General features: G+C 41.1%; 1 protein-coding gene across 2 annotated transcripts in view; it reads right to left on the bottom strand.

Annotated features, from left to right (window-relative positions):
- The window catches only part of DNAH8 (dynein axonemal heavy chain 8), a 320,651-nt gene that overhangs the window by 243,782 nt on the left and 61,235 nt on the right, over positions 1-15,634 (bottom strand). For both annotated transcript variants that reach the window (XM_049715770.1, XM_004267646.3), the window contains 3 exons: positions 11,082-11,217; positions 10,111-10,226; positions 7,841-7,947 (listed from right to left, as the gene is read on the bottom strand). In XM_049715770.1, coding sequence (XP_049571727.1) covers positions 7,841-7,947; positions 10,111-10,226; positions 11,082-11,217 — 359 coding nt within the window. The remainder of the gene's footprint in view (positions 1-7,840; positions 7,948-10,110; positions 10,227-11,081; positions 11,218-15,634) is intronic.

Here is a 15,634-nt window from a genome sequence, read left to right as displayed (position 1 = left end):
TAAAATAAATACACAAGAACCTGGAGACTTTAATAAAATATACCAGTAAATAAATTATTTTTGAGTGCTCAAAAAAAAGGTAAAAAGTAAAACAGCAAACAACAATGATGGGGAGACCTTCAAGATGGTGGAGGAGTAAGTCGTGGAGATTACCTTCCTCCCCACAAATACATCTACATGTGGAACAACTCCTACAGAACACCTACAGAATGCTGGTAGAAGACCTCAGACTTCCCAAAAGGCAAGAAACTCCCTACGTACCTGGGTAGGGCAAAAAAAAAAAGGAAAAACAGAGACAAAAGAATAGGGACAGGACGTGCACCACTGGGAGGGAGCTGTGAAGGGGGAAAAGTTTCCACACACTAGGAAGCTCCTTCACTGGCAGAGACGGGGGGTGGCAGGGGGGAAGCTTCAGAGCCACGGAGGACAGTGCAGCAACAGGGGTGCAGAGGGCAAAGCAGAGAGATTCCCACACAGAGGACTGGTGCCAACCAGCACTCACCAGTCCAAGAGGCTTGTCTGCTCACCCGCCAGGGCGAGTGGGGGCTGGGAGCTGAGGCTCGGGCTTCGGAGGTCAGATCCCAGGGAGAGGACTGGGGTTGGCTGCGTGAACACAGCCTGAAGGAGCTAGTGTGCTACAGCTAGCCGGGAGGGAGTCCGTGAAAAAGTCTGGACCTGCCTAAGAGGCAAGAGACCATTGTTTCAGGGTGCACAAAGAAAGGGGATTCAGAGCACCGCCTAAACGAGCTCCAGAGACAGGCTAAAGCCGCGGCTATCAGCGCAGACCCCAGAGACAAGCGTGAAACGCTAACACTGCTGCTGCAGCCACCAAGAATCCTATGTGCAAGCACAGGTCACTACCCACACCTCCCCTCCACTCCCCAGGAACCTGCACAGCCTGCCATTGCCAGGGCCCCTTGATCCAGGGACAACTTCCCCAGGAGAACACATGATGCCTCAGGCTGTTGCAGCATCACGCTGCCCTCTGCCTCCACAAGCTCGCCCCACATTCCCATTATAATTACCATACCCCTCCCTCTCCCTGGCCTGAGTGAGCCAGAGCCCCCTAATCAGCTGCTACTTTAACCCCATCCTGTCTGGTGGGAACAGATGCCAGAGGGTGACCTACATGCAGAGGTGGGGCCAAAACCAAAGCTGAACCCCGGGAGCTGTGAGAACAAAGAAGAGAAAGGGAAATCTCTCCCAGCAGACTCAGGAGCAGCGGATTAAATCCCCACAATCAACGTGATGTACCCTGCGTCTCTGGAATACCTGAACAGACAACGAATCATCACAAAATTGAGGCAGTGGACTTTGGGAGCAACTGTAGACTTGGGGTTTGCTGTCTGTGACTGATTTGTTTCTGACTTTTATGTTTATCTCAGTATAGTTTTTAGTGCTGTTATCATTGGTGGATTTGTTTATTGTATCTTCTCTCTCTTCTTTTTTTTTTTTTTTTTTTTTTTTTTTGCGGTACACGGGCCTCTCACTGTTGTGGCCTCTCCCGTTGTGGAGCACAGGCTCCGGACGCGCAGGCTCAGCGGCCATGGCTCACGGGCCCAGCCGCTCCGCGGCATGTGGGATCTTCCCGGACCGGGGCACGAACCCGTGTCCCCTGCATCGGCAGGCGGACTCTCAACCACTGCGTCACCAGGGAAGCCCCACTCTCTTCTTTTTTATTATTATTATTACTTTAAAAATTTCTTATTCTAATTATTTTTTTTATTTATTATGTTTTTTTCTTTCTTTTCTTTCTCCCTTTTCTTCTGAGCCATGTGGCTGAGAGGGTCTTGGTGCTCAGGCCTGGTGTCAGGCCTGAGCTTCTGAGGTGGGAGAGCTGAGTGCAGGACATGGGACCACCAGAGACCTACCAGTTCCATGTAATATCAATTGGCGAGAGCTCTCCCAGAAATCTCTGTCTCAACGCTAAGAACCAGCTCCAGCCAACAGCCAGCAAGCTCCAGTGCTGGACACTCCATGCCAAACAACTAGCAAGACAGGAACAAAACCACATCCATTCACAGAGAGGCTGCCTAAAATCATGCTAAGTTCACAGTCACCCCAAAACGCACCACCGGACGTGGCCCTGCCCTCCAGAAAGACAAGATCCAGCCTCATCCACCAGAACACAGGCACCAGTCCCCTCCACCAGGAAGCCTACACAACCCACTGAACCAACCTTACCCGCTGGGGGCAGACACCCAAAACAATAGGAACTATGAACCTGCAGCCAGCAAAAAGAAGACCCCAAACACAGTAAGTTAAACAAAATGAGAAGACAGAGAAATATGCATCAGATGAAGGAGCAAGGTAAAAACCCACCAGACCAAACAAATGAAGAGGAAATAGGCAGTCCACCTGAAAAAGAATTCAGAGTAATGATAGTAAAGATGAACCAAAATCTTGGAAATAGAATGGAGAAAATACAAGAAACGTTTAACAAGGACCTAGAAAAACTAAAGAGCAAAAAAAAATGATGAACAACACAATAAATGAAATTAAAAATTCTCTAGAAGGAATCAATAGCAGAATAACTGAGGCAGAAGAACGGATAAGAGACCTGGAAGATAAAATAGTGGAAATAACTACTGCAGAGCAGAATAAAGAAACAAGAATGAAAAGAACTGAGGACAGTCTCAGAGACCACTGGGACAACATTAAACACATGAACATTTGAATTACGGGGTCCCAGAAGAAGAGGAGAAAAAGAAAGGGTCTGAGGAAATATTTGAAGAGATTACAGTTGAAAACTTCCCTAACATGGGAAAGGAAATAGTCAATCAAGTCCAGGAAGCGCAGAGAGTCCCATACAGGATAAATCCAAGGGGAAACACACCAAGACACATATTAATCAAACTATCAAAAATTAAGTACAAAGAAAAAATATGAAAAGCAGCAAGGGAACAGCAACAAATAACATACAAAAGGATCCCCATAAGGTTTCTTCTTTCAGCAGAAATTCTGCAGGCCAAAAGGGAGTGGCTTTAAAGTGATGAAAGGGAAAAACCTACAACCAAGATTACTCTACCCAGCAAGGATCTCATTCAGATTCAAAGGAGAAATTAAAATCTATACAGACAAGCAAAAGTTAAGAGAATTCAGCACCACCAAACCAGCTTTTCAACAAATGCTAAAGGATCTTCCCTAGGCAGTAAACACAAGAGAAGGAAAAGACCTACAATAACAAACCCAAAACAATTAAGAAAATGGTAATAGGAACAGACATATCGATAATTACCTTAAATGTAAATGGATTAAATGATCCAACCAAAAGAATGGACTATCTGAATGGATACAAAAATAAGACCTGTATATATGCTGTCTACAAGAGACCCACTTCAGACGTAGGGACAAATACAGACTGAAAGTGAGGGGATGGAAAAAGATATTCCATGCAAATGGAAATCAAAAGAAAGCTGGAGTAGCAATTCTCATATCAGACAAAATAGACTTTAAAATAAAGACTATTACAAGAGACAAAGAAGGACACTACATAATGATCAAGGGATCAATCCAAGAAGAAGATATAACAATTGTAAATATTTATGCACCCAACATAGGAGCACCTCAATACATAATGCAAATGCTAAGAGCCATAAAAGGGGAAATCGACAGTGACACAATCATAGTAGGGGACTTTAACACCCCACTTTCACCAAAGGACAGATCATCCAAAATGAAAATAAATAAAGAAACACAAGCTTTAAATGGCACATTAATCTTGAGAAAGAAAAACAGAGCTGGAGACATCAGGCTCCCTGACTTCAGACTATACTACAAAGCTACAGTAATCAAGACAGTATGGTGCTGGCACAAAAACAGAAATATAGATCAATGGAACAGGATAAATAGCCCAGAGATAAACCCACGCACATATGGTCACCTTATCTTTGATAAAGGAGGCAAGAATATACAGTGAAGAAAAGACAGCCTCTTCAGTAAGTGGTGCTGGGAAAACTGGACAGCTCATGTAAAAGAATGAAATTAGAACACTTCCTAACACCATACACAAAAATAAACTCAAAATGGATTAAAGACCTAAATGTAAGGGCTGACACTATAAAGCTCTTAGGAGGAAAACATAGGAAGAACACTCTTTGACATAATTCACAGCAAGATCCTTTTTGATCCATCTGCTAGAGAAATGGAAATAAAAATAAGCAAATGGGACCTAATGAAACTTACAAAGGAAAGGAAACCATAAACAAGACGAAAAGACAACCCTCAGAATGGGAGAAAATATTTGCTAATGAAGCAACTGACAAAGGATTAATCTCCAAAATATACAAGCAGCTCATGCAGCCCAATATCAAAAAAACAAACAACCCAATGGGCAGAAGACCTAAATAGACATTTCTCCAAAGAAGATATACAGATTGCCAACAAACACATGAAAGGATGCTCAACATCACTAATCATTAGAGAAATGCAAATCAAAACTACAATGAGGTATCACCTCACACCGGTCAGAATGGCCATCATCAAAAAATCTACAAACAGGGCTTCCCTGGTGGCACAGTGGTTGAGAGTCCGCCTGCCGTTGCAGGGAACATGGGTTCGTGCCCCAGTCCGGGAAGATCCCACATGCTGTGGAGCGGCTGGGCCCGTGAGCCATGGCCGCTGAGCCTGAGCGTCTGGAGCCTGTGCTCCGCAACAGGAGAGGCCACAACAGTGAGAGGCCCGCATACCGAAAAAAAAAAAAATCTACAAACAATAAATGCTGGAGAGGGTGTGGAGAAAAGGGAACTCTCTTGCTCTGTTGGTGGGAATGTAAATTGATACAGTCACTATGGAGAACAGTATGGAGCTTACTTAAAAAGCTAAAAATAGAACTACCATATGACCCAGCAATTCCACTACTGGGCATATACACTGAGAAAACCATAATTCAAAAAGAGTCATGTACCACAATGTTCATTGCAGTACTGTTTACAATAGCCAGGAAATGGAAGCAACCTAAGTGTCCATCGACAGATGAATGGATAAAGAAGATGTGGCACATATATACAATGGAATATTACTCAGCCATAAAAAGAAATGAAATTGAGTTATTTGTAGTGAGGTGGATGGGCATAGAGTCTGTCATACAGAGTGAAGTAAGTCAGAAAGAGAAAAACAAATACCATATGCTAACACATATATATGGAATCTAAAAAAAAAAAATACTTCTGATGAACCTAGGGGCAGGACAGGAATAAAGATGCAGACATAGAGAATGGACTTGAGGACACAGGAAGGGAGAAGAGTAAGCTGGGATGAAGTGAGAGAGTAGCATTGACATATATACACTGCCAAATGTAAAATAGACAGCTAGTGGGAAGCAGCTGCATAGCACAGGGAGATCAGCTCAGTGCTTTGTGACCACCTAGAAGGGTGGGATAGGGAGGGTGGGAGGGAGACGCAAGAGGGAGGGTATATGGGGATATATGTATACATATAACTGATTCACTTTGTGATACAGCAGAAAGTAACACAACATTGTAAAGCAATTATACTCCAATAAAGATGTTAAAATAAATAAATAAATAAAAGAATGAGAAAGTAGATAGACTTCATGCCAAGGCCCTTGTAGTTAGAAATGAGAAAATTGAAAAAACTATACACAATACTTTTTTAAAAATATAGCTAAATATATGTATTCTAAATTTGAAGGTAACTACTGAAAGAACTTAAGTATAGGAAAGAGAATAAAAGGGAAAAATTATCCATTCCAAAGGGAACAGATAATAAATGAACCAGACAAAGGATAGTAAGAAACCACAAAATAAAATGTCATAAATTAAGTGTAACTATATTAAAAAATCACAAAAATGTAAGCAGATTAAACTCTTTAAAAGGCAGAAATAATCAGATTAAATAAAAATATCAGGTATAAGACTCCTAGACATAGAGAACAGACTTGTGGTTGCCAAGGGTGAGGGAGGGAGGGAGAGGGATGGACTGGGAGTTTGGGGTTGGTAGATGCAAACTACTACATTTAGAATGGATAAACAACAGGTCCTAATGTATAGCACAGAGAACTATACTCAACATCCTGTGATAAACCATAATAGAAAAGAACATAAAAGAAGAATGTATCTATATATATGTATATAACTGAGTCACTTTGCTGTACAGCAGAGACTGGCACAACATTGTAAATCAACTCTATGTCAATATTAAAATATATCAGGTATATTATGCTTTTAAAAGGTAAAACAAAAAAGCTTCACAGAAAAAATTAAATGAAGGGATAGAAAAGGTATACCAAAAAATCTGGGAAAGTAAAATTAATGACAGACTAAAAATAATTTGAGAAATCAAGATTAATATGGATAAAGAGGCTCATCAAATAAAAATAAAATAAACAGTGTTCTAGGCAGACTTAACTATATGACATCACATGCACCTAACAACACAGCCTTAAAAGATATAAAACAACGACTGAAACAGAAGGAAAATTTGACAACTTCACTATCACATTGGGAGATTTTAATAGTGCAAGTAAATTAAAATTCAGCAATGAATAACCAAGGAATAAACCTAACAAAAATGTAGAAGACTTTTACACAGGGAATTACAAAACTTCATTGAGAAGTAATAAAAAAGACAAATAAATGGAGAGATAATCCATGACTCTGAATGGAAGACTCAATATTGTAAGGATGCTAATTCTCTCCAAATCTACCTATAGATTCAGTGTAATTTAAATAACCATTCCAAAAGAAAAATTAATTTTCTTTTAACTAATTAACCATATGGGAAAAAATATACTGGTCTCCTACCTCACACTAAACACAAAATAAATACCATGTGGATTAAACCCCTAACTGCAAAAGATAAAACTTTAAAACTTTTAGAAGATATTATGAAGTACAGAAAGATTTCTTTTAAAAGACATAAAAATCACAAACTACTTAGGAAAAGACTGATAGATTTGAATATTTTAAACTCAGCAAAGAATATCATAAATAGGAGTTTAAAAGTATCATCAACAAAATAATATATTGAGACCACCCATGAATAAATCCAATCCAATAGAAAAACAGGCAGAAGGAAGGAAGAAACAAGGGAGGGAAAGAGGAGGAGGGAGGGAGGGAGGAAGAGAGGGGGAAAGAAAGGGAAGGGAAGGAAGGGAAGGGAAGGGAAGGCAAATTTTTAAAAAGAGAAAGCACAAATGGCTCATAAACATGAAAATATGTTTAACCTCATCAGTAACCAGGAAAATGATTTAAATGATTTAAATCCCAGTGAGACGCCATTTCACACCCTATATGCTGGCAACAATTTTTTAATTGCATGACACCAACTGTGTGCAAGGATGAGGATCCATAGGCACTCTCATGCTAGGCACTGCCTGGTAAATTGAGGCATGCACACAGCCCAGGGCCCAGCCATTCCACTCTGAGCAGGTGCAGCAGGAGACAGGCACAAGAATGTTCACAATAGCCCAAACTGGAAACAACCCAATCTATCAGCATAGATGCATCTCAAAAGCAATACTGAACACAGTTCAAATACAGGCAAATTAAATGATACAAACATGGGGTAAACTGTCAGGCAAACCAAGACAATGATAAACATCAAGTTCAGGATAGTGGTTACCTTTGGGTGAGCAGAGGAAGGACCAGTAAGGGTACTGGTAGTGTTCAGTGTTCTTTGTCTTGGCCTGGGTGCTAGGAACACGGCTGTTCATTTATCAGTGTTCTTGCAGTATTACACGCTTGTTTTCATACAGTCTTTTCATAAATGCCGTGTTTTAAATTTTACAATTATTAAAATTAATTAATAAAAATAAAAAGTGCTTTAGTGTTATGTTGTGATAGTTTTACCAGACATATTTAGCATATTTTCAACTTGCCTGGCAACAAATATTCTTCTTTTCATTGTGTCCAAAGATAACCGTGTAGCTTTTTGAAGACTGTCTAGTAATTGATGAGAGAAAAAAGCGTAGACCTCTTTACATTCCTGTAATGAGAAATCATATTAAATTTGGTACAAAAAATAAAAACTCTAACACCTCCAAAGCAATAATACAATATTAGAAGTGACATGCGAAAGATGAAAAATAATAAACTATACAATTTCAATTATATTGTAGAAATAAATTCAATCTTAAATTACTTGTTTTTTTAAACAAGTAAGAATACGTGAAAGGTGTGCTTTCATAAACACCCTAGCAAATTATAAGGCATTACTCAAAAGCCAAAATTCAAAAACAGCTAATTGAAAATAATCCTGGTTTGCTCAATATTCAATAATTCACTCAACAAAACTGAAGCACTTAAGTGTGGTGCACTTTTCAATGCTTAGAGGTATGGGCACAAGAGGATATGTAGTCTCCAACCTCAAAAATCTCAGCTTGGTGGATAAACATATTTTAAAATGTATGATACCAAAATACATAGGATGAAACTTCCACCGTCCTGGCACCATGGTTTGTCCCTCTCTGCAAGCCCTTCTTTCCCACCAGAGAAGAAGTAGCCACATTTATTGGTCAGAGCACAGAATAAATATTGAGCCTGGGCAGGAATCTGGGCACTACGTCTTGCTTGCACAGTGATTCACACATCCGGAGCCAGGCTCTGGCCACACTGTTCCTCTCCACCCTACACCCTGACCCTCTGAGTCTGGGTGGGCCAGTCAGGTTGAGTTGAGTCAGAAGGGAGGCTTATCAGGTGTGAACAAAGAGGAATATGATTGGGTTGGTCAACTACCAGGCTAAAGAGCAGGCATGACATAATCAGATGTTTACGTTAGACCACTGTGGAAGCGATGTGGAAGGTGGATTTGAGAGGCAGAGGCTGTTTAGGAGATGTCTGCACTGATGCAGCTCTAAGTGATCTCCCATCTTGAGAGGCTCTGATGGTACTCAGTCTTGCTCTAAGGACCCCAGCCAGTGTCAAAGGGAATGCAGCTGGAAGCGAAGAACTCTCCTGCTGACCCCCACCAACTGATAGTGGCTGCCTGGTGCATGGTATTGAGAAGCAATCTACAGCTAAAATCTAGAATCAGCGGGAAAGTGTTTCCCGATCAATTAGTGGTAGCATCCTTGAGTCAGAAGGTGAAAGTGAAACAAACGTGTGCTGTTTATTTCCAAGACTGTGTTAGGGTAGGGGTTAGAGAGTGTAAAAGAATGTAAGATGGAGAAAGAATGAAAAGATGAGTACGGGGCTTCCCTGGTGGCGCAGTGGTTGAGAGTCTGCCTGCCGATGCAGGGGACACGGGTTCGAGCCCTGGTCTGGGAGGATCCCACATGCCGCGGAGCATCTGGGCCTGTGAGCCACAACTACTGAGCCTGCGCATCTGGAGCCTGTGCTCCGCAACGAGAGGCTGTGATAGTGAGAGGACCTTGCACCGCGATGAAGAGTGGCCCCCGCTCGCTGCAACTGGAGAAAGCCCTCGCACAGAAACTAAGACCAACACAGCCAAAAATAAATTAAAAATTAAAAATTAAAAAAAAAAAAAAAGATGAGTACGGAGGATTAAAAGAAAACTGACGGGAGCAGGAGAAAGCACGAATTGGTACAAATGTGAGAGTGGCATTTAGAGTTGATGCACGACCAGAAGGCCTAAGAAGGCCTAAGAAGGATGAAGAATCCCCATGTCTCCTCCTCAACTTTCATTCTCAACACAGCTCAGCATAATGTGAGAATCTGCCCACCTGGGGTTTCTCCTGCGGGAGAATCCACAGTGTTAATAAAAAATGCAGATCCCTGGACCCCAAGAGAATCAAAACCCGGTCTTGCAATACAGGTAATTCTATCAAAAACAATAACTGAGAACAAAGTTCTCCACTTTGAGTCAAATGGATTGGCACTACAATCCCAGATGTGACATTTACTACATAAGAAAACACGGTCAGTCACAATAGGGGAGACAACTATATAAACTGTAATTGATAGAATAGCATTAAAAGTTGACAGTGCTGGGGAAAACTGTAAGGATTGCTGTGTCTTGTCAGATGCTACAGTGTAGAACTGAAAATTATATTTTCTGGATTTTGTTATAAATCCACACAGACTGCTTGCAGAACTGCCTGGAAAAAAAAAAACCCACCATTTGGGGTTATCTACAATCCTATAAGTCATAATTCTGTGAAATTGCATAAGGTTGCTTTACAATAAATACCTTTTTAAATTCATCTTCTTTATGATTAACATCAACCTCAGGCACAATATTAGTCTCATAATCAACACTTTCACCCTCTTCTGTTTCACTTCCAAAAACAACATGTTTTCTCTGTTCTATAGATAAAAGATAAAACAAAAATATAACAGTTAATACTTGGCATTTGGTTTATTCTATGCAACCAAACCTTCTTAGGAAGGTCCTTCTTAAAAGAATTCTTAATTTAAAAATTAAAAATTTGTTGCTGGGAGAAATCACCCTTGAATTCAATTTAAATCACCCATCTCAACAGAATTAACATTCTATTAAGAAATACACTCTTTAAATATACTGTACTCTGTATTAGTATCTAGAATTAAGAAACATTTAAAGAGGGATTATTTTACAGGCTCTCTTTCTAAAATACCTGTTTACCTTTTGGGTTTGCCATCTTAAACTGACATGTTCGTGTTTTTGATACTTCTGATGAAAACTACTTAAACTAAGTGGAAAACCTCTCAGAGAAAGAAGAGATGCGGCGAATACTTGTTTAAGCTGGAGTTTCTCAACCTCAGCGCTACTGACAGGCTTTGTTGTTGCAGCTGTCCTATGCCATAGAGGATATTCAGCAGCGTCCCTGGCCTCTACTCACTAGATGCCATCCCCACTCAGTGTGACAGCCAGCATAGTGGAATGCTGTACCAAAAAAAAAAAGTTAACATAGCAGGCCAGAGACTGCTATCCATGGAAGGGCCTGCTTGCAAGGTTGGTCCCCAGTAAGTATCTATGAACTTGGATTTCAGAGGGGTGCCCACCATTCCCTAATTCATAAAAAGGGCTCACTGTGCCTAAACTGCAAACGGTGTGGTTTATGCTGAACATCTGCTCTCCTTCTGGGAGTCTGGAATTTTGGTGCCTGCTAGGCACAAGGTGCCTACTTGAGAACGTATCTGTAACACTTGTGATTCAAACATTGTAACCAGCCACATTACCTGGTAACTGTTTTGCTGTTTTCCCACTGTATTTAACTTCATAAATAGTCTCAAATATTGATATAAGTTCTTTGACAGCTTCTTCCACGTGCTTACTTTTGTGGTTTAGAACCTCAGCCCATTCTTTTGTGTATGTCTATTAAGTAAAGAAATGACTATTAATTTCCAGATACTTAAAACTACTGTGAAATTTATTAATACGACTTCAACTTATCAAACTCTAATGCCATTTGAAAATATCTAGAGATAGTGGCCAATAGCATAATGTTTCAGACCCCAAAGCGTCAATGGCTAAAAGCAGCTTGAGACAGCTGCTAAATCTCAAGCGAAGAAAAGGAGAAAGAAGAAAAATTCAAAGTTTTTTTTTTTTTTTTGGCCGCACCACGTGGCATGCGGGATCTTAGCTCCCCGACCAGGGATCGAACCTGCGCCCCTGTAGTGGAAGCGTGGAGTTTTAACCACTGGACTGCCAGAGAAGTTGCAAATTCAAAGTCTTTGACCTTACCTGACTCATTCACACACAGAGATCTACAGTCCTTTTCATATGGGTAAAAAGAAAGAAGCCTGAAGGCCTAGGAGATGAAGATGTCAAAGTCGAAAATGAGAAATGGTTTTTAAAAAGGACAACCCAGGGACTTCCCTGGTGGCACAGTGGTTAAGAATCCACCTGCCAATGCAGGGGACATGGGTTCGAGCCCTGGTCCGGGAAGATCCCACATGCCACGGAGTAACGAAACCTGTGCGCCACAACTACTGAGCCTGCGCTCTAGAGCCCGTGAGCCACAACTACTGAGCCTGCGTGCCACAACTACCGAAGCCTGCACACCTAGAGCCCGTGCTCTGACACAAGAGAAGCCACCACAATGAGAAACCTGTGCACCAAAACAAAGAGTAGCCCCCACTCGCCACAACTAGAGAAAGCCCCAACGCAGCTAAATAAATAACTAAATAAACTTATTAAAAAAAAGAAAAGAAAAAGAATGAAAAGGACAATCCAAAGTGTTGTTTTGAGATTCAAATGTGATAAGGTTTTTCAATGAGCATGATGTTGTATGCCAGGCATCAAATTAAGAGCTTTATGTGTATGAACTCATTTAACTAAATGACAACCTCCTGGGATAGGTAATATTACTGTACCCATTTCACAGATGAGAAAACTGACTCTCAGAAAGAATTAAAAATTTGCCCAAGGTCACACAGTAGGTGGTAAGAATAGGGGTTTGAAACCAGCTTTGTGTGATTCTAAAAGCCTGTGCTTTTTGCCTTTTGAACTTTTCTAATAGTCAGCAAAGGCTTTAGGAAGAAGTGCAGAACTAAATTCAGAAAAGAAAACTGGATTATAAAATTGAATAGGCCCTTTAACATACAATGTCCATGCGTCTTAGGAAAGAGAAAAGTAAATGGTAGCAGCCAACTTGGGCCTTCAAAATCACCTCTGCAAAGGAACCCGAGCCTATCTATGCAACCTCTCCCCAGATAAGTCTTGGGAGATCCCATATTCCCTCTGTACTGCCTTCATGTGTTCCTTTCTTGGCTACTAGATTGAGAGAGAGAGACTTGCAAGTTTGTCCCCCCGATTTACACCGCCTCATCTGCATCTGAACCCACCTTCATCTTTTCTCAGTCTCAGGGGAAACGGTATTCCTCCTCCCACCTGAAGACACTCTCTGATCCTCCCCACCCCCACGAACTCTTCAGATTTTGCTCCATCATTCGCTCATTCCACCCTTTCTAATTTATTTAGAAATATTTCTAATTAATTTATTTCTAATTTAACACAGTGTTAAACTTTGGAATGACAATGGTGGTTGAGAGCCACTTCAGTCTAGCAAGGATAACAAGTGTTAAGCAACTGGACACTCACAGCTGATCATGGAAGATTGGACACACGTGTTTATTTACACACCCCCTCCACTTGCTTTGAAATCCCTAAGAAAGAAACCAGACTACTAGTCAAACATGACAGATTAAACACATGTGTTTATCTTGGTACTCCCATGATATCTCTGGAAACCTAGACAAAATAACATAAAGTCAGCTTTTATGTTAAAAGAACAGGGTCACAGGAATAAGTGGGAAGATGCCACATAAATTCTTCTGTATGTTTCCAATACTATATAATAATAAAGTTAATGGAATTTGATAATTGGTGCTAGGACCACTGAATATCCACTTGCAAAATAATGAAAGTAGATCCTTGGACCGTACACAAAAACTAACTTAAAATGAAGCATAGATCTAAATGTAAGGGCGAGGGACTTCCCTGGTGGCACAGTGGTTAAGATTCCGCCTGCCAATGCAGGGGACACGGGTTCGATCCCTGGTCCAGGAAGATCCCACATGCCGCGGAGCAACTAAGCCCTTGCTCCACAGCTACTGAGCCTGTGCTCTAGAGTCTGCGAGCCGCAACTCCTGAAGTCCGTGCACCTATAGCCTGTGCTCCACAACAGGAGAACTCACTGCAATGAGAAGCCCACGCACCGCAACGAAGAGTAGCCCCCACTCGCCACAACTAGAGAAAGCCCGGGTGCAGCAATGAAGACCCAAAGCAGCCAAAAATAAATAAATAATTTTTAAAGTAAATAAATGTAAGGGCAAAAACTATAAAACTCTTTAAAAAAACATAAGCATGGATCTTCATGATCTTGGATTAGACAAATTTTTCTTAGATATGACACCAAAGCAAAGCAACAGCAAAAAAATATATAGATGAATTAGACATCACCAAAATTTAAAACTTTGGGCCTTCAAAGGACACCATCAAGAAAGTGAAAAGACAACCCACAGACTGGGAGAAAAATGTTGCAATCTGATACGGGACTAGTATCTAGAACATACAAAGAACTATCACAACTAAAACATAAAAAGACAGATCATCCAATTTTAAAATGAGCAAAGGATTTGAATAGACATTACTAAAAGAAGGCACATAAAAGGTTAATAAGCACATGAAAAAGTGTTCGACATCACTAGCAATTAGGGAAATACAAATTTAAGGCACAATGAGATACCACTTTACTCCATTAGGAAGGCTATAATCAAAACCACAAATAGGGCTTCCCTGGTGGCGCAGTGGTTGAGAGTCTGCCTGCCGATGCAGGGGACACGGGTTCATGCCCCGGTCTGGGAAGATCCCACATGCCACAGAGCGGCTAGGCCCGTGACCCATGGCCGCTAAGCCTGCGCATCCGGAGCCTGTGCTCTGCAACGGGAGAGGCCACAGCAGTGAGAGGCCCGCGTACCGCAAAAAAAAAAAAAAAAACACTAATAATAAGTGTTGGCAAGGATGCAGAGAACTTGGAACCCTCACACACTGCTGGTGGGAATGTAAAACAATGCAGCTACTTTGGAGAAGTCTGCCAGTTCTTCAAAGGGTTAAACTTGGAGTTAACATATGACCCAACAATTCCACTCCTAAATATACACCCAAGAGAAATGAAAACGTGTCCCTGCAAAACTTGTACATTTATGTTCACAGCAGCATTATTCATAATGGCCAAAAAGAGGAAACAACCTACATGTCCATCAACTGATGAATGGATAACTAAAACGTGGTCCATCCATACAATGCACTATTATTCAGCAGTAAAAAGAAATGTAGTACAGATACATGGGACAATATGAATGAACTTTGAAGACACTGTGCTAAGTGACAAAAGCGCCAGTCACAAAATACCACATACTATATGATTCCCTTTGTATGAAATGCCTACAATAAGCCAATCTGTAGAGGCAGAAAGTAGAATAGAGGCTGCCCAGGGCTAGGAGGGTTGAGAGGAAATTGGTAATGACTGCTAATGAGTATGGTATTTCTTTGGGGGTGATGAACAGTTCTAAAACTGACTGTGGTGATAGCTGCACAACTCTGTGAGTATACTAAAACCACTGAATTGTACACTTTAAATGGGTGAATTATATGGTATGTGAATTATATCTCAATAAAGTTGTCAAAAATAATAGCTAGTACCAGAAATAATTTGAAGCAGGAACTGGGGGGAAAATGGAGCGGGGAAATGAGAGATGGGAAAGTGAAAGCAGCATGTGTGAGCATTTGGAGAAGTTTAGTTGTGAATAAGAAATGAAGAAGATATGCAAATGTTTTTGTTTGTTGGCGAGGAAAAGGGGAGAGTATATTAGACTACTGGTGGGAGGGGTCCCGTAGAGAGGACAAAGCTGAAGACCTAGAAGAGGAAGAAAGACTGGTGGAGTAAGGTTGCCAAGAAGGCAAAAAGGCATGGAATCTACAGCCTGTGTGTGGAGAACCTCAATTTTGAAAAGAGGTGGGAACTTTCTCCATGGAACCAGAAGGAAAGAAGAGTTGGATGCAGAAGCAGTCAGCAATGTACCAAGAGCTCTGGCTGTGCAAACTATTTACATGACTTTAATTCAGAAAACTATAAATAATCCCTGCAACTCTGTCAAGGCCATCTTGCCAGGCACTCCAGGTGCTGGTTATTCTCCGTTTGCCCCCTGCAACCCATTCTCAGCTCTTCTCTGCCCTGCTCTGTGCAGAGGGAAGCTGCCTCCTGGGGCTCCCTTATTCTCTGACTTGC

The sequence above is a fragment of the Orcinus orca genome, chromosome 10 (assembly GCF_937001465.1).
Source record: "Orcinus orca chromosome 10, mOrcOrc1.1, whole genome shotgun sequence".
Taxonomy (NCBI): Eukaryota; Metazoa; Chordata; class Mammalia; order Artiodactyla; family Delphinidae; genus Orcinus; species Orcinus orca.
The sequence above is the reverse complement of the archived record's forward strand: the minus strand, read 5'-3'. Positions and strand labels throughout refer to the sequence as shown.